This window comes from Sycon ciliatum, chromosome 13 (assembly GCF_964019385.1).
Source record: "Sycon ciliatum chromosome 13, ocSycCili1.1, whole genome shotgun sequence".
NCBI classification, from domain to species: domain Eukaryota; kingdom Metazoa; phylum Porifera; class Calcarea; order Leucosolenida; family Sycettidae; genus Sycon; species Sycon ciliatum.
The window spans coordinates 4,589,765-4,617,677 of NC_088655.1; the positions used below are offsets into that span (position 1 = coordinate 4,589,765).

Consider the following 27,913-nt stretch of genomic DNA (forward strand, 5'->3'; position numbering starts at 1 on the left):
TGAGCCTGTACAATCAACACGTAGCTACAGCGCAATGACTTCTACTCACTCACAGCGTTTCAGTGTTTTGTGTATGTTCACATGATGTGGGCCAGTAAAGTGTCAGGCAGTCGGCAGGAAGGGCGAGCTCCAACAACAAGTCGTTTGGGGCAGCCAACTTATTTGACTTGTTCACCGAAATAATGATTTGAACCAACAACTTTATGGTCAGCAGACTGCATTCATAACCACTAGGCCAAAAAACCCAGCTTCATGACTAATACCGACGAAGCCGCAACTTCTGATTGCGTATGGCTACAACTTGTAGTGGAAATGTACTGATATGCAACACTCATATCAAGGTAAAAAAAGTAAAGGAAGGAGGGCTGAGTTGTTACTTACATGCACAGAGCACCATTCGTTCTGCTGTTGAGTCGTCGACTGGTTTGAGATGGACGGTGGAATGTTGGTAGTCTATAGATTGGTTAGGTGTATTTGTCCAGAAATCTGAATCCTGGAAGTGGACTGTCACCGGTTGCAAGAATTCGTGTAAACATGTGGACCGCTGGAACCAGGGTTCATAAAAGAAGTGCCCGTTGCATTGTTCTAGAGCGTGTTCTTTCGTGAAACGATAAAATTCATTCCAGACCACAACCCGGAAGCGTACGTCTCCACATGTTGTCATTAAGGGTACTGTAAGGAAAGTAAGACAAAAACACAGAGACAGAATGTGTTCTAAGCTTCCTCAGAGGATTGAGAGCCCGGACAGAAGGCAGGAGAAAAGGACTCGCAAATACAGTCGTCCCTCTCTAATCCGGCCCTTGTTTATCCAGAAGCCTTGCAAACCAGCACCCTTTCTGGCAAAACGGATTTTTCAGTTCATTTTCAACGCTTCAATCCGCCACTTGAATTCCGCCTCCTGCAGCGATTTTCTGCAACAAATCACTCAAAGTGTACATTATTCGATTTTCTAATCCAGCAGTTGTACATCGCATACCGCACCGGTGCACAGTTATGTCAGTTTGGTCAGCGCATGAACTATTTTCTTAAAAGAATCAGGGAGCATTGTAGCATACACTACGCATGTAACGTGCACATGGGAATATCCTATGCCAGTGCATAGTATATTCCCAACTGTATGGTAGAGACATGCATTCCACAAAGTACTTCGATTGACACAGAAAATCCCTACGTTTTGACATACGACACAAACATGTATGTTGATAGGAGGAGGGCAGTATTTGATAATCCAGCACCCTTATTTTATCCGTCAGAAAATGCCATTGCAAAAGGTGTCGGGTTAGAGAGGGACAACTGTATACTGTCACCAGGCGTCGACACCTCGACACCAGCCTGCCTGAGTGCAGTGTGCAAACACAGAGTTCACAAACACTTTATAATCAACACGTGTGCGCACAATAAGCCTCAACGTGCTGTGCTGGAGGCAGTATATTGCCAAGCTGAAGCCTGAACTGTGTGCAAGGAAGAAGCATGTGCGATAAGTGTCACTGTTTTGACATTGTAGTTCCGTTATCCCCACCGCTGTTTGATAAAACCATTTGTAATGCTCGTCTTAGGGTGTAGTTGGCACCACTGGCGCTTTCTTACAACTGTATACTGTCACCAGGCGTCGACACCTCGACACCAGCCTGCCTGAGTGCAGTGTGCAAACACAGAGTTCACAAACACTTTATAATCAACACGTGTGCGCACAATAAGTCTCAACGTGCTGTGCTGGAGGCAGTATATTGCCAAGCTGAAGCCTGAACTGTGTGCAAGGAAGAAGCATGTGCGATAAGTGTCACTGTTTTGACATTGTAGTTCCGTTATCCCCACCGCTGTTTGATAAAACCATTTGTAATGCTCGTCTTAGGGTGTAGTTGGCACCACTGGCGCTTTCTTACAACTGTATACTGTCACCAGGCGTCGACACCTCGACACCAGCCTGCCTGAGTGCAGTGTGCAAACACAGAGTTCACAAACACTTTATAATCAACACGTGTGCGCACAATAAGTCTCAACGTGCTGTGCTGGAGGCAGTATATTGCCAAGCTGAAGCCTGAACTGTGTGCAAGGAAGAAGCATGTGCGATAAGTGTCACTGTTTTGACATTGTAGTTCCGTTATCCCCACCGCTGTTTGATAAAACCATTTGTAATGCTCGTCTTAGGGTGTAGTTGGCACCACTGGCGCTTTCTTAGGTGCTATTTTGTCACTGTTCTGACTGTCAAAGTGAAGGATTCGCAGAAGCTTTTTGCGAAGAGAGGCGTGATGCAATGGGATCTGTGACAGGGCGTTCAATGTGATCTCGCTAAATATCATTCACAGAAGAAGTCAGTGATGGGACGTGGCCTTGCTAATTTGGCGCCAAGTTCAATGCAGGTGAGTACATCACCATGGTATTCACATGGCCTGGTGCAACTTTTAAAATTTACAAGCAATAATTTGTTTGAAGTTATTGGTGTGAGTAATGGCTACCAAGGGTAGCAATGGTCGGCTTTAGAGCGCATGGAGGAGGAGAGTTAGTTTCTTGTAATAATTGAGCCTTTATAGAAAATGAAAAAGGACCAAGGAGCTATAAGTCACGCTATAATGCCCATTAACACCACCAGCTACTAAATAGTCAGCTTATGCGATAACATTGAACGACACTGACCGACGGTACTGACGTTGTACAACTAACTGGGTAACAGCTCTAGCACATCTTGGTTGCTCACTGGTGGTGTAAGTGGACATTATAACGTACATTGTACTACCTTGGTCCTTTTTCTTTTTCTATAAATTTATCCTTGGCTCTCCATCCGAGTCCATTTTTGAACCTTTGTGCAGCTTTGCCGCAGAAAATGTCAAAATCATACTCTCCATCCGTTGTCGCATTCAGAAAGTTGAACGAAGCTCAACTTCTGTGATGGCTCACTTGCAACAGTTGCGTGAGCTGCGAAATGGATGCGATTTGGGAATTTCCCGGTTTCGCCGGGAATGTTTTAAGCTCTACCAGAGCATGATAAAATATGACCACAGACCAGAAATTTGCTTTTCAGTTTTTGTTCAAAAATGATCAAACAAACCTAATGTTCACTGTCTTCAAGTTTTGCATTTTGATCTGACATGTCAAGATTGGCTACAATGGTATTATATGTAGCACTTTTGAAATGGTGAAATTCTATGTACAGCAATGGGGTTGTCATTTTTGTATACAGCTGATATGTCCCTTGGTTCATCCTTTCCGGATCAGTTCCTCTATACAGGGTTTTATAGAGTGAGCTGACAGGTACTCGGCCACATCCAAATTTTCTATAGGCCGCTGAGCTGGGTGCTGGATTTATACTTCATACTAGACTGTCCGACTGTCTATAGCGACCCGATTGCCTACAGAGTCCATGCTGCAGCTATTTACACTTTGCTTTGTGAGTATATAAACCAATACTGATCCAGATTTCTCATTACTGTTTTCTGATGATCACTTAGTGCGTGAAACTCGGAGTAAAAACACTGTCTCTGTCCTCCTATTGTTTGAGTCCAACATATCCTACTACAACTTCCTTTCTGCTCTGCAGATCTGGTTTTTCTTTCTCTTTTCGTTTGTCCTTCTTGATATTGGTACTTTGTACTGTTGAGGCAACGAACTGAAATAATAAAACCAAACCAAACCAAATCCATCAAGACCAGAGAATTGGTCCGGTTTAAGCAAGGCGGACTCTGATTCTCGTGCACACAAACAAGCAAACTTAATTCAAGCTTTAAACATAAGTAATCACATGCACATACACAAACGATAATCCTTCTCCGGACGAGTGAAATGATTAGACTTACATTCGCAAACTACACTTCGTCCATGTGCTGTGTCCAGGTCCACGCGGCTTAACAATGTTGCTTTCTCAATGGAGTAGGCCATTTTTTGGTCATTAGCTGCCCATATATATGGAGAACTAATCATGACACCTAGCTTTACAAGAAAGTCCTTAGCACATTCGGTTCTTTTATAATCTGATATATTGAACAAATTTCCACCTTGATATTTGCACCGTATGTCTGCCGCTTTCCAGGTATGCTCATTGAACGGATGAGCAAATAATCTGACTATTTGAGCAGCAGCCCTGGCAGGCTGAAATTCGCAAAGCACTCTTAAAGGAGCTGTACAACAGTGCAAAGCAGAGGAATCATTCACTCAACAGTTAACATTAGTGACAGTGCAGGTCAACTTCCTACATAATAATAATGCACAGAGGCAATATGCTTTGGTTCTGCAAGAGTGCTCAATGCCTGATTCAGGCAGAGCAGCATACACAATGGCACACGATGAAAACCTTGGCAAATTAATTCCGTTGTGACTCAGAGTTTCATGGCTGAACCAATCATCGTTGTCTTGTGTGTCTTTGTGTACATAATAATAATGGTATTTAAAATATTTTCTGAAAGAGGGCGGAGGCGTATAATACTTTACAAAACGAAGGTAAGTTTTGGGTCGCAAGAATCCACGCAAACACACATCCAGGCAAATAAGGCACTGTCAAAAGTATCCGAACGTTTTCGGTCCCATCTTCTATTCGGCCCCTTCTCTTCAAGGATTGTACAGGAAATGGCTCAAGTTTGAAAGACTACAACTTATGTAGCGTAAAGTTAATGAGATAACAACATTCGTGACAAGGTGGGAAATTATCAAGTTCAGAACGACACAAAACTCGAAGGACAATAATAATAATTATGTAAACAGGCGACGTGGAGACAATAATCTTAATAACGCAATGAACATTACTAAATTGTCGCTGCATTCTGTTGGTGTTAATTTGCTCACTATCATTATTTTCATAATGCAATGAATAATTTTAACTAAATGCGCACTCATATCACAACCATGGGGACGAATAATGTATTCCAGAACATTTTCTTGCCACAATTATCAATGAAATTCGTGGCTAAAGAGAATGATGAAACTACAATCGGATTTATACACTTGGAATGAAGCAACGAGGATACAAGAATAGTAAGAAAAATTTGCACAGGTAATAAACTATACAGGTGAGAAAAAAATGATAGGAAATTCAGCAAGTGCAGTGTGACAATGGACATGCATGTGCAAGTTATGATGATTCTTGGTTCAGTGTTGTTCGTTCTGCAAGTAGTTTCAAGCAGTTGAAAGTCCTAGAAGCATTCTACATTCGCGTTCGTGATCCAAATCTTTGTAAACAAAAAGAAAATGTCACCGCACTTACACTATTCCAGTAAATTCACACTGACACACACTTGCATATGCATGTCCATTATCACACTGCACTTGCTGAATTTCCTATCATTTCTCACCTGTATAGTTTTTTTACCTGTGCAAGTTTGCGCTATTTTCTTACTGTTCTTGTATCCTCGTTGCTTCACTCCAAGTGTATAAATCCTATTGTAGTTTCATCATTCACTTTAGTCGCGAATTCCATTGATAATTGTGACAAGAAAACTTTCTGGAATACATTATTCGTCCCCATGGTTGTGATAGGACTGGGCATTTAGCTATATTCATTGCATTATGAAAATAATAGTACTGAGCAAATTAATGCCAACAAATTGCAGCGACAACACTGCGAAAACATGATCACTGTACATCTCACGACAATTGGTACGGGCTGACAGATGTTGCTTGATTGACGAAGTGCGATTCCTAGCTCCGTTGGGTGTTGTCTCCTCCAATGTCCCGTCATCTCGCCTCTTCGCGGCACCACCACTATCCGTCTCTGTCTGTTTTCACGGCCTTCCACGTTTCCTGACAATGGCCGATGTGTGTGCGATGCCCAGTGTCTTTTCAGCTACGTCTCCTCCATTGCGGTCTCCTGTTGAGCTTCTTACTTACTCCAACTTGTCCGGTGTCCGATGTAGAGGTTCGTTTTCGCGGTCTACAGCATTTTCCAATATTCACTTTTGTTGTCACTTCCGTTGTCATTGTACATGCGTCCTCACCAGGCTGTATTTTCACTTGGCTTCGCGTAACCCTTCCCGACACCTACAGATCCTTTGTCAGTTTCGGTGGTTTACGTGTCTGTCTTTCACCATCTCTCACGCTCTTCTGAGCTGGCCCCTGGCCTACGCACACAGAGGAGGAAGGGCATGTAGTCAAATCTTCACCGGAAGAGGAAGAACCACAGATGGACTGGACAGCACATTTTGGAGGACGACCACGGCGAGGACAACACTCGCTCGCATCAAGCGGAACAAAACTTAACGGCACATGTTGACGAATGCGTGCGCCATGGTGCTGAAGGGTTCTACCTACATACCGATCTTCACATTGTCGGCATTGAAAGCTATAGATATTAAAGGGACTAAGGGTAGGTAGAACGTCCTTCTTCACACTGAACGCATGTACTGTCCCATATATGACGTACAGCTTGACGCACGAATAATATGGACATACGATACCACGAACATCCTTCTGCATGCGCATAGAACCGGCACCAACCCAGGGTAAACAGAGCAACACTGGGCAACGGTCAGGTCCAAATTGGATAGGCTTGACTGTCGCCGGTTTTCCGTTGATGAGCTTGGCCAGAAATGCCTTTGGATAACCATTTTTCGTAATATTGATATCAGTCTGTCTAATTCGTCCTGCAATAGATGAAGGGGACATATTCTATGTGCACGGTAAACTAGCGCTTTCACAAGATGTCTCTTCGATTTCGTTGGAGTATAGCTCCCCCATGGAATATAGAGGCCAGTGAAAGCTGGCTTCCTATAGATAATGGTGTCTAAACTCCTAGTGTTAGTATTGCGTGATATTTGTACATCTAACAAGGACCAAGCGGCGAGCCCATGGCAAAGCCATCTATTTGTTTAAACATAACACTGCCAAATGAAAATTCAACGCCAGACATAACCATTAACATGAGTTTCACAAACTCATTTTCATTCGAAGCCGGCGGAGTAGTGGACTTATTGTGGTACAGTGTTGTTGCGCAGATGTCAATGGTTTCCCGCAGTGGCACGTTAGTAAATAAGCTGACCACGTTATACGAACACATACATCCGCTCGATTCAAAGTTTGCGTCCCTTTGCGTCCCTTTGTGCACTTCGTCAATCAAGCAACATCAGCCCGTACCAATTGTCGTGAGTTGTACAGTGATAATGTTTTCTCAATATTGTTACGTGGTAGATGTGCGTTGCATTTGCCTGTGTTAGAAGCTTTGTGTATCCGTAAGTTAGATCCTCCACTTTGCGTACAGAAAGAAAATGCGTTGCCGCTGCCATTGTTTGGTGTTACTCCTCGTCGAGGTGGTAACAGTGTATCTTAATGTGCTCACTATGTTGTTGTGGCTATTATTAATTTCCTTCGAGTTTTGTGTCGTTCCGAACTTGATAATTTCCCACCTTGTTACGAGTGTTTTTATCTCATTATCTTTACGCTATATACGTTTTAGTCTTTCAAACTTGAGCCATTCCCTGTACAATCCTTGAAGATAACCGCAATCAGTAATACAAGCTGGATCGACATTTGTGTACACTGTATTCATGTATGCATGCATTGTCTCCACAGTTTTACAATACATGAATACAGTGTACACAAATGTCGATCCAGCTTGTATTACTGATTGCGGTTATCAAATTGTTGTCTCCTCGCCGTTTGTTCAAATCCTTGAAGAGAAGGAATTTGTGATTACATCATATTTGGCGCACATCTGAGGCGGGAAATGGCGTAGTGCGTACAACTGAGCCGCAGTTGTGCAGAAAGAGACCTGCTTGAAACCTGCTTGTGCGCACTACATCACTAAAATGATGTAATCACGGAATTCCGCCGTGGCAGCTACCCATCCGAGCTGCACACTCTGGTTTTCATGCACTCTTGATACCGCCGAAGTCGCAAATTCTTTGAAAAGTGGATGTTGAGCCAATGATAAAATGCGATGAATAGTATTAATGCGGTGAACATTATGATGGTGGACATTACGAAAAGGAAAAAAAGAGGCAAAAATAATGTTCAATCTAAATGCAACTTTTCCCCAGCTAGTTGTCTAGGCATATTCACAGTCACAATATGGGCGTTGCTTGAAACCTGCTTGTGCGCACTACATCACTAAAATGATGTAATCACGGAATTCCGCCGTGGCAGCTACCCATCCGAGCTGCACACTCTGGTTTTCATGCACTCTTGATACCGCCGAAGTCGCAAATTCTTTGAAAAGTGGATGTTGAGCCAATGATAAAATGCGATGAATAGTATTAATGCGGTGAACATTATGATGGTGGACATTACGAAAAGGAAAAAAAGAGGCAAAAATAATGTTCAATCTAAATGCAACTTTTCCCCAGCTAGTTGTCTAGGCATATTCACAGTCACAATATGGGCGTTAATCAGCAAAATGATCCTTAGGGGTTTCTTATCTTTTCGAGAAAAGGTTGATTTGTGACGTACCACGATTTTTTGATCGCACTGTAGACAGCGCGACCAGTTCTTCTTGAACTTCTTCCTCGACGCTATCTTTATTACAATTGTATTTGAAGTGGTGTCAAGTGACAACTCATGTGTTCCTTGGTCTTGTCGCGATCGTGGTGGATGCCAGGGCTGCTCGCAGAGCATGCGTGGTGGTCATTCTGTAAAGTTCGAGAATTGAATTTGATCACTTTAGGCAATATATTACTATAGACGATTATTACAAACAATAGGAGGACAGAGGAAGTGTTTTTACTCAGAGTTTCACGCGCTAAGCGATCATCTGATGATCATCTGATGATCGCTTAGTGCGTGAAACTCTGAGTTAAAACACTTCCTCTGTCCTCCTATTGTTTGAACCAGCTCTACCACTCGGTATTGAGCACTCTCTTGGACAGCCTGGAACCTCTCTGTTTTTTAGACGATTCTTACTATACGCGGCAACTGTGTATACTTAGTTATGGCAAATGAAAATGAATTTTTGTTGATCACTATAGCCGCTATAGTACTATAGCTGCCAACCTTATAGGTGCCAAGAACAAAACAAACGAAACACACAATAGCCGTATGAAATTGAGCGTATGAATATAACCCGGAGCTCGCTTCGTTTCCTGATTGCAAGAAACAATTCCATGAGCCACTCGCCTGTATTCCTGGCATACCAATTATGGGATTCTCTTCCTCAGCAATTAAAGTCCAGCAACACCCGCAATGCGTTTTAAAGGTTGATAAAAATACATGTACGTCGATCTTCATTTACTAATCGTTGATTTTAATTTTCGTTGTGTATTACTTCAAGCTCCAAAGTAAATCACATTTGCTAACTTTACAATTGATTTTGGTTTTGGATGGATTTACTTTTATTTCATTGAAACTCGTATATTGAGCAAATAATAAATGTAGAAAGGAAAAGGACATATGGATACGAGTTAAGAGTAACTCTCCATCACTGTAACCAGATACTATATACAGTCAGAAAGCGCAAAGACTAGGCACTAAACTGACAGAGTACTGAGACATTCGACATTCTGACACCTAGCTTCAACACATCTCCATAGCGCTAACCGACAGCCTTGCAATTTGGAAGGTTCAAGGTTATGGAAAGACGAAAGAGGGGATGGCAAGCGCAACGAAAATCAGCACTAGCTACAGTCCCAACGGAACAAAGAATGTTGATTGTTAGTGGACGATGACGAGGCCAGTAGGATACTTGACAAAGCGGTCTAACTACAATTCGAAGCAGCACACAAGCAGCACACCACCCAACTTGGGTGAGTCATAAATATCAAAGATAAGTAAAGAAGGTGGAAGCTTTGCGAAAACGAATTGTACACGCCAACAGCCAAACTCCTTCAGTACTCCTCATACATGACATTGTGATGGACTAGTTGCACTTTCTGTCTGTACATAGTATCTAACTAGGTAACTTACACTGCTGGACAGTTACTCTTAAATCGTATCCATATGTCCTTTTACTCCACACCAGAGGCTTTGTAATTGTTCGAGAACTGTGGCAATACGCCCAGTGAGAGGCAGGGTTTGCCTGTGCTTCTGGTGAAGTAAAATAAAGCTAAACAAACAAACACACGCCTACACCCATTTCACCCAAAGAACATCCAAAAGTTCAAGACGACAGCTTATCACCATCTCCTCAGAAGGAACTGGCGCTGGGCCACTCATAGCATACGCAAGTAAGAGGGTACAGTGTCCTACCCTGCTTGGACATACATGTAATCTATCCTCACAGACAGTCTCCTCTTGAATTTAAAAGTCTAACAGCGTTCACATCAATACTCAACTTATTATTTTGCTCGCTGAGCAATACAGTCTTTCCATTTTCTTTCTTCTGTTTTCTTTTTCAATTTAATCCTCCCTACCCAATTTCCCTTTGGTGCGTCCATGGAGCTATGAAGCCGAGACCTCTGGTTGGCGGAGCTTAATGGGCCCCACCACCACACTCCATTATTCACCCCAGTGTCTGGAGATACGTGGATTTTGTAGAGAGAAAAAACAAAACAAAACAAAAACACATGCAATCTATTTGTACACTGCTTAACTTGCTGCGTGGGTCTCCCCTTGGAGGAGGAGAGAGCGGTTGAGAAGAAATCTTGGAAATACGACTCAATTGGCTATTGAACCGCCCGAATGCAGGCAACCCCGAATCAACAACCTACAGGCAGACTTGAAATTATAACTCCACTGATGGGCACGCCACGCCACAGCAATGGGGCAAGGACAAGGCTAGAGAAAGTATTGATGTCATCTAAGTATCCCTACCGCATGCACGCACTCACAATACCTCTGGTATATGTATGCATTATGTATCTTTGTGAAGAAGAAGTTGGTGCGACTTCTGCGATACTAGGGGAAGAGTGTGTTGCTCCCTACATACATTACAGAGCTTACCCTCGCAAATTGTTGTTGCCATATGTGGTGATTGTTCACGTCCGTCACTATCAATAGCGCGGCTATTCCCCAGCCAGGCAAGTCCTGGTACCTGACTGGCTGTCATGTACTGTCTAAGGCAAGCACGATTGTTTGGCAAGATCAGGGCAAATGCCCTGCAACGGATTTTTGCCTCTTCTAAGGTGTGTATAAGTAACTGCGGGCTTTCGTAATTGTCTTTGTAATACGGCACCTTCAACAGGTAAGTGTTTGGCATACATTTGAGTGGGTCATAGAACCAATCTGCATGGAGAAAATACAATAACATGAACAAATACAAAGGCAACAAAGAGAACAAATTCTGCTGTCATCGCCACACTACAACGAAGTTATGAAAGTTTTCCAAAATCGATTTTATAAAATGCTAAGAGAATAGTCTAAGTTTAGTGCAGCCACCGACGCCCTATGACACGGTTTAGACCAGTGCCTCACTAGCATCCTCCCCCCCCCTCCCCCTTACCACAATGTGACGTTATCTTTCACTCTGCTTCTCTCACGACCATCTACCCATTGTCCTTGTTTCTCACTATTATTCATTTCCCCTCTTCCTCCCCTCTTCATGGTTTCACTGCATTATGGCGCGCTTTGTCTGCGTAGACGCCGAGACCTTTGAGGTCGGCAGAGCAGCCTGGCCCCGCCACCACTTCTCGCACATATTCGGGAATATAGTGGACTTTCGTATAAATAATATAAAAAATAAAAAATAAATAAAAGTGAAATTTTCTTTCTGCATGCATATGCTGGGGTTATGTTTGCGAATGAAAACAGCTTCCAATACTTTAAGTTCACTAAACCTACGAGCACGGCACAAAACTGTGAAACAAGAGTCATCATAAACTGAACGGCACTGACTGTTGGACAACAGGTGTTTCTTTATTGCGGATCTCTTTCCAGCATCATCACCCTCACCTTGCACCTGTCCACTGTTGGCCTCAACACCCTCATCCTGCTCTCCATCACTGCCAGTACGCTTCATCGTCCGTGGTCTGCCGATCCTCATCCTCCGTCAATATTGTTGTCACGTCCATTGCTGGTTCAGGTCCATGTCCATTGGTGGAATTCATTCGTGTTGATCGAGTCATGCTGCGTGTTATTGGTCGATGTGTTTAGCACCTGGGCTGCCTGTTAATCGTGTGGTCATCTCAGATAAAAGTTGGCGCCGAGTCATTTGTCGGATGTGAGTCTCTTTCAAGGGCTTAGTTGGTCGGCCTCATCTAGGCTGTAGGGCTCTAGCACTGTCTGATAATAGATACAGTGATACATGTTGTTTAACAAGTGCGTTCAGGTGCTGAAGGGTTCTTCCTACATATCGGCTAACACAATGCCGACATTCAAAGTGGTAGATTACATGGCTAATTAGTTGGGTAGGAAGAACGTCCTATTGGAAGGTGTTTTCATTCGCAAACAAAACCACGAACTATGCATCCAGAAAGAAAATGTCACCAAACTTAGACTATTCTCTCAGCATTCACACACACACCTACACCCACCCACATACCCATGCGCGTACTCCTTACACTTCACCCTCTCTGAGTCTCACATTGTTATTATTTCTCACCAGCCCACCCCTGTTATTAGTTCACACTTCTCTTGTCTTTCGCACTTCATCTTCTTCTCTCCTATTTTCTTTCACATACTGCATTTCGCACTCTTCCACGTATATCGTTTATTGCTACTTGTAGATTTCAGTATTGAGACGTATTTCCCTGACGAATGTCTCTGGAAAACGTGTTCGGCAACTTTTTTATCCGACTTTTTTTATCCATCTTCTATTTTGTTCATGACTACGTCCAATGTCCGCTTCGCTGATTCTACTTATTGCCTTTCCTTCAATGTTGTCCGTGAACAAGCTCCGGACACCGTCAATACCGTTGCGATGGTGGCTGAGCTTGAAGTGAGCGAGGGACAGACCGTTGTCGCCTGCCTTGCTGGCCATGAAGTTTGTCATGATCTTGGTTCTGACCATTCTCCCAAAGGTGCTTGCCCTCAACTTTGTTGATGCACGATGTGCCTGCTGTGCTTTGTACGAGTTGATGGTACAGCTGCTAGCGCGAAGTGAATCAGAGTCAAGTTCTGCTTTCCGGACAATTTTGGCCAGGGCCATCACATCCTCCATGGCATCATAGGCAGAAAAAGGCTCACCTCCAACTACATTGCTGTACAACTCAGTGACAGTATGCTGTTCTAAATTTGGATGCTTCTTCCAAAAGGCAGGCAAACTGTCTACAAATCTGTCCACATGGGACAGTAGAGCATCAGGTGCTTGGTCCCCAAGCACTCTGGCATCAAAACTGAAGCAGTTACAAGCCAGTAGCTGGCAGGAACCCTCTCATATCCATGGAGAAGAATGGTTTTGCCGCTTGCACGCCCAGGCGTCAGCTTCGTTACTTCGGAAGCTCACTTGTCAATTCCGTATGTAGGGATCGCATACCTGCAAAATGATGTGCTTGGGTTATCCAAATGAGTTATTTGACATCCTTGGTCAAGCCCAGTGGTCTCGAGATCGAAGACAATTACACGACTACCGGTCGCAATAGGTTGGTACGCCAGATCCCGAAAGGGAGGATGAGTTTCCGTGGTTACCCTATCCATGTCGGTAGCAGAACTCCTGGATTGGTACTGCGTCCCTTCTCGATTCTTGCGATGAATTTCGGTTGTCCTTCAGTTCTAATCTGCGCCAGCAAAACTGTCTTGTCCATTTCCTCGATGTGTGCATTTGCTTAGCGGATTCGATGGAGTTTGCATGCGCCTGAGTGTGACTCCCTGGAGAGAGTCCTACCGACTCATTCACAATGCATACATACGATGCTCCAATGTTTTTGGAGGCCACCTCACAACCAAGCCGGAAATTGTGAGCTTCAGAATCTCCAAAGTGTAATCTCTTGAATGCCACAGTCGCAAAGGCCAAATTCAAGGATTCGTTGCGGTTTGAACTGCCGCAGGAAGCTAGTTTCTCAGCATTGTTGGCCTGCTTTTCGAAGAGCTCCTCCAAAAACTTGCACAATCCTGGTGACTGCAAGGGCTTTCCGCGAGGTAGGCCTCTGTACTGGTAATTCGTGGAATCCGGAAGCTTTCGTGCGTTGCACTATTCACCACACAGATCATGACAGCCATATACGTGGTTAGTGACATTCAGAAGACTGCTGCGAACCTCAGCAACATTTGATGCTGTCCACAAAGCACTTGGTGACAAGGGCTGTTACTTTACTATTCTTTAGCTCAGGGTGCTGTGTTTTGGCGGAATCTAGCTTTGAGCCAAAGTTTTTCTTCGTGTGAGAGAGGTCTGCCCATTTGTCGATATCAGCGTCTGCTTCTTCTCTCACTCTCTTAATAGTGGCTGCATCACCAAATGGCATCATCGTAGCAAGCTGAATTCCATTACCTTGGCTGTCTTTGGTCACGCTTACGACAATATCGGGTTCCATGGCTTTGGAGGACTTCTCCCAGTTCTTCCTGCAGTCGTATGCCTTGGCCACGGCACACTTCTTTTCAGCATCACGGCAAATATGGCAATCCCTTAGTCGGCTGTCATAGCCTAACACGTTCCCACTGTGACGGCCAGTCAAGGCTCCAACACCAACGCGACTGTTCATGGCACGACCTCTCTTCACCCACCCACAGTCGTAGCTGCCGATTACTCTCACTTTCTCGGTTTCTGATACTGTTGTTGGCCCAGGTGTGACCTCACCAACGGACTGAACGGCAACCAGTGTACTTTGTGGCAAATGTGTTCTGGAGTTTGTGCCGGCATTCCCAGTGGTGCTAGCATAGGGACACGGGCATGGTGTGCTGACTGAGCTTGCAATATTACACTGCTCCGGAATTTGACTTGCAGATGCTTGAATTGCATTTGGTGAGCTCTGAGGCTGTGTTTGTTCAGCACAGGATGGGGAAGCAACTCCGCTGGATGCATCCGCGCATGGCTCTTGCATGTTCCAGGTGGCCAGTGGTTATGTTCCATTGTGTTGTGTACTTTCTTGGAGGGTGAGACTACGCTCTTGTGAACATGCATCTTTGCAACTCATTTTAGCAACTCGTTCAACAGCAGTACCCATTTCCCGTTCTCTGTTCTTTATAGATTTCCAGCTTGCTGTCGGTATATTTATTCCAGCCAGGAAGGCATTAGCTTGTGTGGCATTAGCCAACCCTTGAAGACATAAGAGCCAGCACGGCTTTAGAACTGATACCATATGCCTTGTGCCCACGTTTCTGACCGTTGAAAAGGAGCGTGTGTTTTGGACCATCTCATTTTAGTTAGGCTACCAAAACGTTTGCACTTCATTTCACGGATACTTCCAAGACCATATTTCTCTTTTCCCACATAGTACGACAGAGAGAGAGTTTGCGTTCACAGACAGTGCAACCATTATTCAGTTGCTCACAAAGGTACCTCAAATCAACAATTCTCCGCCCGTCGAGAAGAGGAGACGCCTCAGACGCCTCGGCAACCGTACAATCACCAAAAGGTGTACATGTAGCATATTCCATAAGTTGTCTTTGCCAATGCAGACATCAGCATACACTTGCACATCACAGTTATGGCAATCATCTAAATTGTACAAAAGAGAAAGACCAAGGAACTACAAGTTACGCTTCCGTAACAGTACAGTACCGTCGGTCAGTGTCGTGCAATGTTATTGCATGAGCTAATTGTTTAGTAACTGGTTGTGTTAGTTGACAGTGTAGCCTTGGCTCTCTATGTGAATCTATATTGTAGTTGATGGTTACATTTCACTAAGAAAAAAATTGATCTATTCAACAATATGGTGCTCTGAATCATATTGATCAATGGCTGTTGCATACTGTGTCGAACGCATACACAATACTACTGTCTTGTAGTATGTATGTATGTATGTATGTATGTATGTATGTATGTATGTATGTATGTATGTATGTATGTATGTATGTATGTATGTATGTATGTATGTATGTATGTATGTATAACTCATAATCACAAAGTGATCGTAGAGGCATTAATCAGCGAGAGAATTGTGAATGATGTCTCTGAATCCAACTCTATCGTGTGCTGCATGAGAGAGAGCATGCAAGGGAAGACCGGTCCAACTTTTAATGCAGTCTGAAAACTCTGCTAATAATGTGGATCGACTTCGTAGACCTAAAAGGTAGATTGAAAAAAGTGAGATTGTAAGCTGTGATATTTCTGCATTACAGTCCATTCAGAAAAAAATGAACTTCTAGCTTTTGGCCATAAATGGGTCAAACGTTGAGTTTTTTTAGAATTTTTTTCTGCAATCCCATATGGAATCCTCTTCCAATTATGTTTCTGAAGTTTTTTTGTCCAAAAAGCAAGCCATAGGAAGAATAGGATTTCGGCCAGGTTTTGCCCCAAAAGCACCGAATTGGGAAAAACCATCAAAATCCAGGCCGTTTGACCCCGCCTGCAACAGTGCATTCTGCGGTTCGAACCCCAGTTCAGGCACCCTTTTTGGACCCTTTTTCAAATTTCAAAGTTCGCAGCACTGCACTGTGTACGATGAAATCACGAAAAATCGCCAAATACGGGAGCTCGCCAGAGCCAGGACCCATTTTTTTATGAATGGACTGTAGTGGGCAGCGTTGAAAATATAATTACGAGAATTCAGTCAGGTACAAACTTAAGGGTGGCTATGTGCAATCTTGTGCCACTTGTTTGCCAGGTTCTACTCCAATGTTTTTAATTACATGTGTAAGTATAATCATCTCCAGGTTGTGTATAATAATAATAATAATAATAATAATAACATCTTTATTAGGATGACCCAGAGGCTTGTCGCCTATCAAGGGGTTCACCGCTTTGAAGGGTGTACTTGTAGATGTATAATCATACATGCCTGAGAAAGGGTACTCCAGTAACAACTTTCATACAAAACGGCAACAGCAGGGCGGCAGGTTAGGCCAACACTAGTGCAGAATCATAGGTGTGCAGAACGTGTAGAGCAGCCGGCTAAAGGTAACGTACAACATATATTATATTTTCAAAGGTCTCATTTCCAAAGACCTGAATCGGTCGTCTGTTCATCAACCAGAGCGGACGTTCCGTCACCAACAGCATCACCAATAGCATCAGCATTCACAGTACTTTGATCTCTCGCAGGGCGACATCATCCTGAGAATACATCAACATTTGAAAACACAGAACACAATTTCCACTGGACGCCATTCTAAAACAAGTTGCGCACCAAAGCAAAATGTACGTACCTGCTGTGAACTCTGCGACCCTACACAGGATATCGAGACCGTCTCTTCCTCAGTCGACACTCCTTCATCATCCTGGCAACACAATGAAAGATCGTTTGATCTCGCTCAGGGCTGTCGTAATCGTAGTTCTCAAGTCCAGGAAATCTTACACTTACACTGATTTCAAAGGCACCGCCGCGCCACAAATTCTTCAGTGACAAAGAGGCTCCAGAGGAGGGCTTTACAGGCTGAACCATCTCAGCAAATTACGAGCACGGGCACAAGTAACTAACTTGGCTTCTTCACACAATTCGACTGCTTCTGACTGCATTTGACTACAGTGAAAATCAAATTTTTGAATTGAAGTAAAAGTTAGTTCCCGCGACTTCCATTCCGCGATCGAAGCACACCAAATGCGATGATTAATCATGACATCACCCTGCGCAGCAGGATGCGCGAAAGACGAGTTTCTTGATTTGGGTACGAGCCACCTTAAATACACAGGCCTTCTAAAAAAATGCGGCGACAGAGGTCTTGGCCATACTCCACCTTTTCTACTACATCCTGAACTGGTCACCACCATGCGCTGTTAGCCGAACCAATGCACAAAGTAAAAAATATCAGTACAAGCAAGGACATTTCACTTGACAGAGAACTACAATTATTATACTTACTCAAGGCCCGGCTGCAGACTGCATGTCTTTTTATTCCGCAGTTGCCACCAGCAACTGGATTTCTGCCAATCATATATGGGCAACCAGTCAAGTTGGACTGGTCAGTGATCACCCAGTAACTATTGGTGTCATTGTCAAGATGAAACGTATCTGCCAGCTTGTCACGGGACAGTGCAACATACTTTCCAAAGGCATAATAGTAGTAGACCCTTGATCCGCCAGAAAAAGAAGTGCAAAATGGCCAGACGTCATCATGGGCTAGAGGAACCCCCCGGAACACCTTTGCACTCATAGAGTAGTTAGATATCCTCTTCCAGCCTGTGGTGCAGAGGAAAAAAACAAGGAAAGTAAAATGGCAAAGCAAGGAATATTCGAACACTTTATATTAGGCCATCATTTTTTGTATCTATGTTTCGCGTCGTCCGCACGCATACGTTTTGCCTTTTTTCGGAAAAAATAAAAATAAAAATCGAACATGCACAGTGAGTGTACAATTGTGCAAATCATCAGTGTTGACTGGTTGCATACGGCGAAGCTGGGATTCAGAAATGGCCTCAAGGCCAACGTTGGTAAATCGTTTGTTCGGCATCTGCGAGCAGTATTCTATGAGCTTACACCAGACCGCATCGCTCGCCTCAAGTTGAGAGGATGCGTCGCTCCGGACCTCTTTGCACCGCTGCTGAAGTCTGAGTACAATAGTCCAGCGAAGCATGGGCACCAACGGTTGCCTCCTCTGTCCAAAGTGAATATTTACTCACGCTGATAAGTTGCAGTGATAACCCAGATGTTGTGCTTGGATGTAGGATTTTTCTTTCGAATGCACAACATGCACAAGGTACAGTGCGTATCGGTTATAGCGTGGTCGTGTAAAAGAATATACTGCCTACAAGAATGAACTCTCATGTTTTCATGATCATAACATGGATTTCAAGTGCACATTTATTCTTACTAGCAATTTTATCCCATAGTGGAATATATCGGTCCTAAGAATGGACTTTTTGTAGCGAAACATGCCAGATTAGTACAAAGTGTATCGCATGTAGTAATAACATCTGTCCAATGCCGTTCTGATGTGACTCTCGTTGCGTCGTAGTGCTGCAGATTCAACTGTTGTGGCCATGTAACTCATTTTGCATGGCCACATGGTAAGCCTATGGGACTATGACCAGCCACATGTACAGAAGTACTGCGTTGCATGTACGATGATCTTCCTGCCCCTGCGCACATGCATATGATATGTCACACTTGATTTATCGTGTGTAAGAAATATCGGAAATAAGAATAGAATGTCGTTTTTCAAACACCCACGCTATAACCGATACCTACTGTATTGTGCTATGTACAGTGCTATACCTGATGAGCTTTTTTTATTTTTTTTGCAATTTTTTATTTTTTTCCACCTCTCGCATATGATTCTGGAAGTTGAACTGACGCAAAACATAGATATACAAAATGATGGCCTTACTGGAACCAGGGATATGAGTACAGTTCAAGTGGTAACATTCAAAATAAATAATATTACTTGGTAATTCTGCTGGTCTCGAATCACGCTCAAAGGCAGTGCGTGTCTGTCGCCTTGCCGCTCAGAAGGTGAGTGAGACTGTTCGCATGTTGGCTGTAAGAGTTATCTACGTTCGTCGCAATAATGCCTTTGTTTGAAACACAAAGGCAACGCCACATCAGTGCCCTTTTTCGCCTCTTGCTCTTGTCGTACTTTCGAAGTGCTTGCCGATCAGCACCCACGCGAGCTGCTGGTGCTTGTGCATGCAGCGCAGTGATAGCTTCCACTTAATGTAGCACCTGTGCGCCCTGCATCTACAAAGTCTTAATGCCCTGCACCATCCTTTTTGGCTAGCTTCCTGAAAGTCCTTTGCAGGAGGGTTTCCCTCAAGACTTGGTGTGTATTGTAATTAGCTCCATTGCCCAGTCCCCTGTGAGGTTCAGAGTGTGTCGGCCAGATTAGTCTCACTTTCTGGAGATGTAGACAAGAGCTGCAGTTTCTTCGTCAGCCATTTGCTGGTGATAGCCCTTCACTAGGCGCTGTACTGTGCAAGCACTGAAATTCAAGCTCGCGAATCGCTTTTTCAGCTTTTCTATACCTCCCCGGGGTAAACAATCCTTGCCACCAGACAGCTGGAAGTAGGAAGAAATTGTATTCTTCATCGCTCTGAAATGCAAACATCCTGACCTATTTTACGGACTCGAGCGGAGGTTGCAGCGTTTCCTTTCGCTGACGGAAGTGTTCGTCGGTGACAGCTCCAGTCAAAAAGACTCGAACAAACCAATCTTAACTTCTGTGAAGGTTTGTGCTACCATGTTGTCGCATGAAATAGTAAATGGTTATGTCTGGATGGTGAATCGGTGGTTCCATGCCGTATGACACAGGCAGAGCACCGAAAAATCAGGTGCGAAGATAAGTGCCAATTTTAACTTGGCGGACCAAGTATTCAATTGTTCTTACTGTATAGTCAGAAGGGTAAGCACCAGCTTTCCATCTATAATTATTTTGTATAAAGTCCCCACTACCTGCGCTTTGCAGGCCACCTTCGTCAGCTAACCAGCAAAATGACTCCAAGCAGTTGTAGATAGCAGTATAAGTAAGTCCTACATACAGCTGTTTGAATCATGCAGATCTATCTCATCACCTAAGGTTTCAAGAATATTATAAAATGGCTGACATGTTACACAAACATCGGTGCGCTGTCTCCATATCCTAGAATATTTTGCCGGTTGGAATTTTAAACCCACATGCTCTTTCCCTCAGCGCTGCCAATTCACAACTGGAGATCAGATCAGGTTTAGTTTTGTTCAGGTAAATTGCCAACATGAGTTTGCGACACAGTGTGCAAGCCTGCAAAAGGGGCAGTTGTATACCAATGTTTGGTGTTAGTGATTAGCATTATACAGCTTTAACTGACACATCACCTCTTGCTCTAGATAGATATCTAGATATCCACGGTTTACGATGCCAAGCATTGCATTGCCAAGCATTGCATTGCCAAGCATTGCATTGGCAAGCATTGCATTGGCAAGCATTGCATTGGCAAGCATTGCATTGGCAAGCATTGCATTGTCAAGCATTGCATTGGCAAGCATTGCATTGCCAAGCATTGCATTGCCAAGCATTACATTGCCAAGCATTGCATTGCCAAGCATTGCATTGCCAAGCATTGCATTGCCAAGCATTGCATTGCCAAGCATTGCATTGCCAAGCATTGCATTGCCAAGCATTGCATTGCCAAGCATTGCATTGCCAAGCATTGCATTGCCAAGCATTGCATTGCCAAGCATTGCATTGCCAAGCATTGCATTACCAAGCATTGCATTGCCAAGCACTGCATTGCCAAGCATTGCATTGCCAAGCATTGCATTGGGCTTCTGCTAGTTGGTGTGTGTACCAAATGCACACACACACACAAGTTTACATAACCCAGTTGTTGGCAAATGTGTGTTTGCTTTCTCGCTAGTAACACGGAGTGTAGGCCGTGAGACCAACCCATCCGAGCTGCACACTCTGGGTTTCCCGTACATCCGCGTCACGCGAAATAACGCATCTATGAGCGACATCCACCGAACTTGCCAGGAGAGTACACATGTACTCGAGCCTCATCCTGAGCATGCTTTTCTTCTTTTTCAGCTGCAGTATGGCTGTATTTTTCATTGCAAAGCCATCCTCGATTGTTATGTTCGTTGTTGAAACGAAGTGGACATTCTCTCAAGAAGGCCGAGGACATAAGAGCCTGATTGGAGTTTCTCGTGGCATAGGACGGCCACACAAAGACACTTTGCGATTTTCTGAATATAAAATACCGTACGCATGATGTAGAGTTTGATTTGGGAGATATCAAAATTGAACGGGATTCAAACACAAGCTTACCGGCGGTTATGCTGCCGGCATGACTGGCAAATGATTCCTGGCTTCACCAGACGCCAGAAGTCGGAAATCATGTCCTTTGCCGCGACGTCCATCTCCAAAAAAAGGACTCCATCTTCGTCTAAAAAGGCTTGAGATACTCAATATTCAAACGAGCTTCGCTGTCTCATGCTTTCTCAGATCGAATCATTTCTTGTTGTCGCAATTGCAGGGCAGATCCTCGCCACTACTTCAACAGGGTTTCGCCTGAAAGCATGCCTGAAGCAAGCCATATCGAGGTTGCAAGCTACCCCTCTCAGCAATAAATTCGAAATGGTATACTTCGAAGAGAATATCAAAATGTATGGTTGGCCACGCGATCGTTCAACCTACATCATTCAAACTTCGCAGGATGGTTCGGACCTACATGCTAGGCATAGAACAACAGGGTGATGTCATAGCTGACACACAAAGTCACACACACAGCACAGATAGTGGATGTCGTCATCTCCTTCCCGCTGGTCTCAAATGTACTCTGACGTGCTATTTCGCCTGACCATGAAATGATCCAATTCATATTTTCTGAAAGAAGAAATGCGTCGATGTTTGAAGTAGAGTCCAGGCGAAGGACATTTGCTATCGTTCGAGTGAGGTATCTCTCACTTGAATGTGACAGTGCTGACGCAAATTCTGCTGAGGTCGGCACGGAGGGGGGGTATCAATCCCTGCAGAATGTTATTTTTAGTAGCCTAACTGCACTCATTAACCCTTTGGAGTCCATAACTTTTTTGCTTCCGCAGAATTTATAGCAGTCACGAAAATGCGCACGCAATTTCCAACATAACTTTGGTTCGACTTCACCGATTTTGAAGATCTTGGGCTCGTTGGAAAGCTCTTGATGAGAGAAATACAATGAGCCCAAACTCGCCTAGAGCACTACACATTGTCCGCCACAACACGCTCCAAACGCGAGTCCAGCTCCAGATCTGAGACGAAATCGGTCTCCTGCAGCCATCTCACTAACGTTGTGCTTTGGCGGCAGTCATGAGTCAGTCAAGTGTGAAGTTACTAGTATCCGGTCTGGAAGAGCCAGCTCTAACTTTGAGATTATATGTTTATTAGTAGTCCTCTCTTTTATGTACTGGCAAGTAACACACACCACAAAACACCCAAATTCACCAGCAGCAAATACCACTCACCGTCACAGCGGTTAGCATAGTTTCCGTTGAGGCTGGTATCATCGAAGCATTCACAGCGGTATGAACCATCAGTATTGATACAACGACTGTTTTCTGCACAATCATGATAACCTTCAGTGCATTCATCAAACTCCTCTAGAACAGCAAGAACAACAAACCCATTCGCACGCTCAGGTTCCCCAAACGAGATTTCAAAGCAAACATCCTACCTCTTGTCATATCTTCCGGATGTACTTGCTCACATTGCTCAGCACATCTAGCTCCATTGTGATAAACTCCCTAATGCCATCGCTACTATTTCCACAAGCAGCTAAACTTTGATCTCTCTTTATCTGATCCCTGTTTGCGGAACAGGTGTTCCCAAACAATTTCCTTCCCACCCTCCCACCCACTAGCTCAACTCATGTTTCTGGCGCACACGTGACGGTATCTGTATAGTCCACGAGAATATATGCTCTCAACTGGTTATGCATCTCTATATATGCTCTCAACTGGTTATGCATCTCTATATATCTAGCATCTGGCGGCTCTATTCAGAGTCATTGGCGGTTCCATGCGGAGGCATTGGCGGCTCCATGCGGAGTCATTCGGCTCCATGCGGAGTAATTGGCAGCTCCATGTGGAGTAATTCGGCGGCTCCATGCGGAGTCATTCGGCGGCTCCAGGCGGAGTCATTCGCCGGCTCCATGCGGAGTCATTTGCCGGCTCCATGCGGAGTCATTTGCCAGCTCCATGTGGAGTCATTCGCTGGCTCCATGCGGAGTCATTTGCCGGCTCCATGCGGAGTCATTCGCCTGCTCCATGCGGAGTCATTTGCCGGCTCCATGCGGAGTCATTTGCCGGCTCCATGCGGAGTCATTTGCTGGCTCAGCTGCGAGCCATCTAGGGGCTCCAAGTAGAGCCATTATACCAGTTGCTCGAATCGGCACTCCCAGCTTAATGCAAAACTCGTTGCTCTGTTGTGAGGTGGGGGGATGCTAATGGCAAATAATATCAGAAATTATAACGTTTAAAGAGTAGACAGAAGAAATGAACTGATAACAAATCATAAAAATAGAAGCACACCGGGGTCAAAACTATCTCACGGATTAAAAAGGGAAACCTCATTACACTTCCTGTAAAACGCTGGCGCAACCCGCCAGGAAAACCGCAGTTCGGAACCGAACTGAATACACTATGTTATATTTTAACATCGTCCCAGATTAATTAGATAGACCGTGGTTCACCATGATCAGACGAGACTAAACTGAATTCACACGCTCGCATAAAGCGAGACTGAAGAGAACAGGAAGACTGAAGGAAGACAGGAAAGAAAATGCCATATCTGGAATTAGCTTACACTGGCAATGTACATGGAGCTCCATCCTTTGAGACGCTAGCACTATCTGTCATGGAGCCCAATCCCTAGAGACACGCTGGCTGCCATCATGACTGGCTAGTTGTGGCGGGCGACAGGAGCAGCGGAACTGGGGCAGCGGCGGGTGATGGCGGGTGCTCCTTCAGCGAAACGTGGATGAAAACTAAAACTAAAATTGACGGCTGTCACAAATGTGTAGCGGCCATTACGTCGGAAAACATGCAACTAGAACAAAACTTTACCGCTGCCACCAATTTTGTAGCGTGCCTGGAGGCAAAACAACCTAACAACTCGAAACTGACTTTATTAACAATTTTCTCTCCCTCTAGAACGGCAAAACTGCCTCCAGCAGTAAAACTCTGAACTCATCGTGAAAGATAAAATAAATGCAATTTATGGAAAATAATCACAAACAGCAACGTACTGTCATGCGACCGTTGTATGGTAGAGCGAACGTCGTATTGAACAGTACGCTGAGCGATACACAAATGCTGAACTTGTAGCGAACATCGTATTGAACAGTGCGCTTGAGCTTGTAGCGTGACCAACGCATGACCAACGCTACAGTATAGCCCCTGCGACATGTGCGAGAGGTAGCAGGTACGAATCCAGCTTTGTTACATAATGGGTCTTGTTTTTTCTTCTTTTCTGCACAATGTTTCAGTTAAAATTGCCGACTTTTCCGTATTTTACACAATTTGGGAGAACTTGCGAGACATATGACGCTTAGCTTCTTCTTTTGGCACTATGAAGTGATTTGGCTTTTTTAACATTTAGCATTTTTCTTCTGGCTGTTTCTCTGCTCCGGATGGCTGTATCGAAACATGGGTGGTGGCAAATGAGAGCCAGTTTATTTGACCAGAAAATTTGGTGCATATAATTTAATTCTCCCTGCCACGTCGGTATACCTAGTAGTGGGCGCTTTGCTGTGTAAAATGTGTAAAATAAGCCCCTGAATGGACGAGGAGGGCAGTGAATTGCTTCCGCAGGGCCTTTGGACGACGTCAGGCCGTCTTGCCATCACTAAAGACAACAATGAAGAACAGAAGATCACGGGATACACTCTGTGAGAACGAAAACATTGCTGCGATGCTATGCTACCTATCCAATTCTACCGTATGACACAGCCACTAGTTACAAATACAAAAACACAACTTTGCGGCAGCATACAATGCAGTCTAGGAATGGGTTTGCTCCCACACTGGAGCTCGAGCTATTCCGCCGACGACTTGACACTTGACTGACTCACGACTGCCATCCAGAGAACACGAGAAGTCCATCGAACCTTCGACTCGGCAAACCTGTCCGCGTATTGTTGTGCCCAGCGCGGGCGTTCGACCAGTTTGTTTGGAGGTGGCAGCGTAGTGAATGATCGAGGGTCCTCTACGTCTGTTCTCACCGTCCAGGAGCGATAACTGACTCACACTGCTATCTGGTGTTCACGAGGTGTTTGCCGCACTGGAAACGGAGTGTCTCTGTAAGTTTGTATCTCTGGTGATGTTTGTGCCTGGACAGCACTATATAAGTGGTGCTCTTCAGGCACAATCTTCCTCAGCCTACTCGAGCTCAACTGATGAGGGGTGAATTCCCCGAAACACTGTGTATTGAGCAGGGAGTGGTGCTTTCTTGCAGGTTTGCCAAGTCGAAGGTTCGATGGACTTCTCGTGTTCTCTGGATAGCAGTCGTGAGTCAGTCAAGTGTCAAGTCGTCGGCGGAATAGCGCGAGCTCCAGTGTGGAAGCAAACCCATTCCTAAACAAAATCATCGCCGAAGTCGCAACTTCTACTTCATGCAATGCAGTTGACAGATTAATTTTCATCCACTAGCATTCCTTGAAGTGAGATCTATCAACTTCAGAACATTGATGACCGAATACCCCAGTTTGTGATGCCATTTTACAAATTTGTTAAAAAATGACACACCAATTATTTGAACACTGAGAAAACTATGAAAGTAGGACATGATTCAAGACACTTTCCAAAGTGGGATCATTCCCATTTTTGAGACAACAGGCATGAAGGATAGCACTTCCACTTGCAACAATTTATTTGGACGTAGCTTGCCTAGAAGTGGCTGAAGAAACGTCATTTTACAACCATGTTAAAAAAAGCCAAATCACTTCATATATCAAGTTAGTCAGTGTGATGGTAGTAGCCTTGGCCTCCATTTCCCAAAAGTTCAAAGGCCCAGTTGACAGGACCATAAACCAAACACGAAATCTTCGAACGAATAATCTTTCGAATAATTTCGTCCTTCATCGAACGAATAATCTATATTATTCTATCATGTGCATGCTGGAATTTTCAACACTTTTTCAGCAAACATAACTAGTAGTTTTTTTGCAATTTTTTATGATTATCGGTTTTTGTATTGTTCAAGTGCGCAATATGTCCAGTGGTTGTCTCTTGTTGTCGCACTACATGCCACGCTTATTGAGTTTTTTTGCACTTGCACCTTTGTATCATTATTGCTTTGTGTATAGGTCACGCATTTTCGCTGTTTACTTTAGCTATCTTCTTCTTTGCACTGTTTTACCACCTCCTTACTGTACTTAATCTACTTTTTTTCTGTTCAAATGCTTGCAGCATCATGCATGCTTACTCTGTGAAGGTAAATGGCGGATGGTTCAAAATATCCGTTTCAGCCCTCTAATTGGAGTACTGTAGGGTAACAAACATACTCGTACTGAAAGACCAGTAATGTTAACAAACACACCAGTGCCTGATCGAACTCTTACCAAAACATGCTGTCAAGTAGAGATGAGTGGCATCACCGTCAACCAAAACGGCATCGTACCAACTTGAGTTTTGTCCAAAGTGCAAAACCTTGTTGGGATCAGTAGTCCAGTACTGGTAATGTTTGTTGTTCTTCATCGTGTTGTATGCCAGGTACTTATAAGCACATGAAGATGAGTGGAACCTATTCTCAGGATTGAATAATGATCCAGAGCCGCACTGCTCTTTGGCAGCTGCGAAGTTTGGCAGAGCATCGTAAACGCTCACTAGAAAACCACTGCATTCTGGTCCTGGATACGCAACAAGAACAAGAACACCTCTCTATATGGTGTAAATCTCACTCCATTCCCTCGTATCGGCCACAGGCCATCGTGAGAATAAAGATTTGAAACCATGTGTGAGAAGAAATTGTTGCAAGCACTCCGCTCTTCAGTTGAGCTCTGGATTACTTTCACAAACAACTTTTGTATGCTCACTGCATTGTTTCCTCTTTCGAAACCTCATAATTGTTGTCAAACGGAAGATGTGTTCAATATGAATCCTTAGACAGATTCATCCATTACCAACCCACCCACATAACCATGAATTCGATTACACATCCTGAATGTCATCATGTATTTAGAGATAATTGTTTGGAAATCCTACCCTGTACTTGCAGGGCTAGTATGTTTTCGAACCTGTCTATATCCACACAATGAGACCAAACTTACATAAAAAATTAATAAAAACCGAACACATTCCCACTAAATCTGATCGGCAGGATATCAGCACGTCGTTAGTTCTGCCCAGCGGTCCACTTGTTATCTATTGTTATCCCACCCACGCTGAAATATCTACACATGTGGTGCATGGTTGTAGTTAGATTTCATCTTTGTCTACAGATCTTGGGTCAATTGTTAGCAGTGACTTAGCACCCCATATTTTGTTTCTATTCTCACGATTGCTCATACTTTTCTGAAGGAGCGCAAGATGCCCTGCAGCCATTCCATGACACTGAAAACCCTTCACACACCATTCTCAAAGTAAGTGGTCTCTTCACTGCGTATTTTTAATTTCTCGATCAAATGTTCAGCCATGGGCCATCATCA

At 44.1% G+C, this 27,913-nt stretch overlaps 1 protein-coding gene across 1 annotated transcript; it reads right to left on the reverse strand.

Annotated features, from left to right (window-relative positions):
- Nucleotides 1–373: 373 nt before the first annotated feature.
- LOC135829071 (uncharacterized) lies at nucleotides 374–27,106 on the reverse strand. Its single transcript, XM_065341477.1, has 6 exons — nucleotides 26,828–27,106; nucleotides 22,734–22,868; nucleotides 17,682–17,999; nucleotides 10,792–11,073; nucleotides 3,792–4,112; nucleotides 374–672 (listed from the first exon to the last, which is right to left on the reverse strand). Exons 1-6 carry the CDS (start codon nucleotides 26,961–26,963, stop codon nucleotides 374–376), a joined length of 1,491 nt encoding a protein of 496 aa, XP_065197549.1. The 5' UTR covers nucleotides 26,964–27,106.
- Nucleotides 27,107–27,913: the final 807 nt, after the last annotated feature.

Excerpts from the sequence above, each read along its gene's own strand:
- LOC135829071 (XM_065341477.1), bottom strand. The coding sequence starts at position 26,963 with ATGAAGAACAACAAACATTACCAGTACTGGACTACTGATCCCAACAAG. Across the intron at positions 22,869-26,827 it reads CTACTTGACAGCATGTTTTG|AGGAGTTTGATGAATGCACT; the intron begins GTAAGAGTTCGA and ends TTGCTGTTCTAG. Across the intron at positions 673-3,791 it reads ACGAAGTGTAGTTTGCGAAT|TACCCTTAATGACAACATGT; the intron begins GTAAGTCTAATC and ends CTTTCCTTACAG.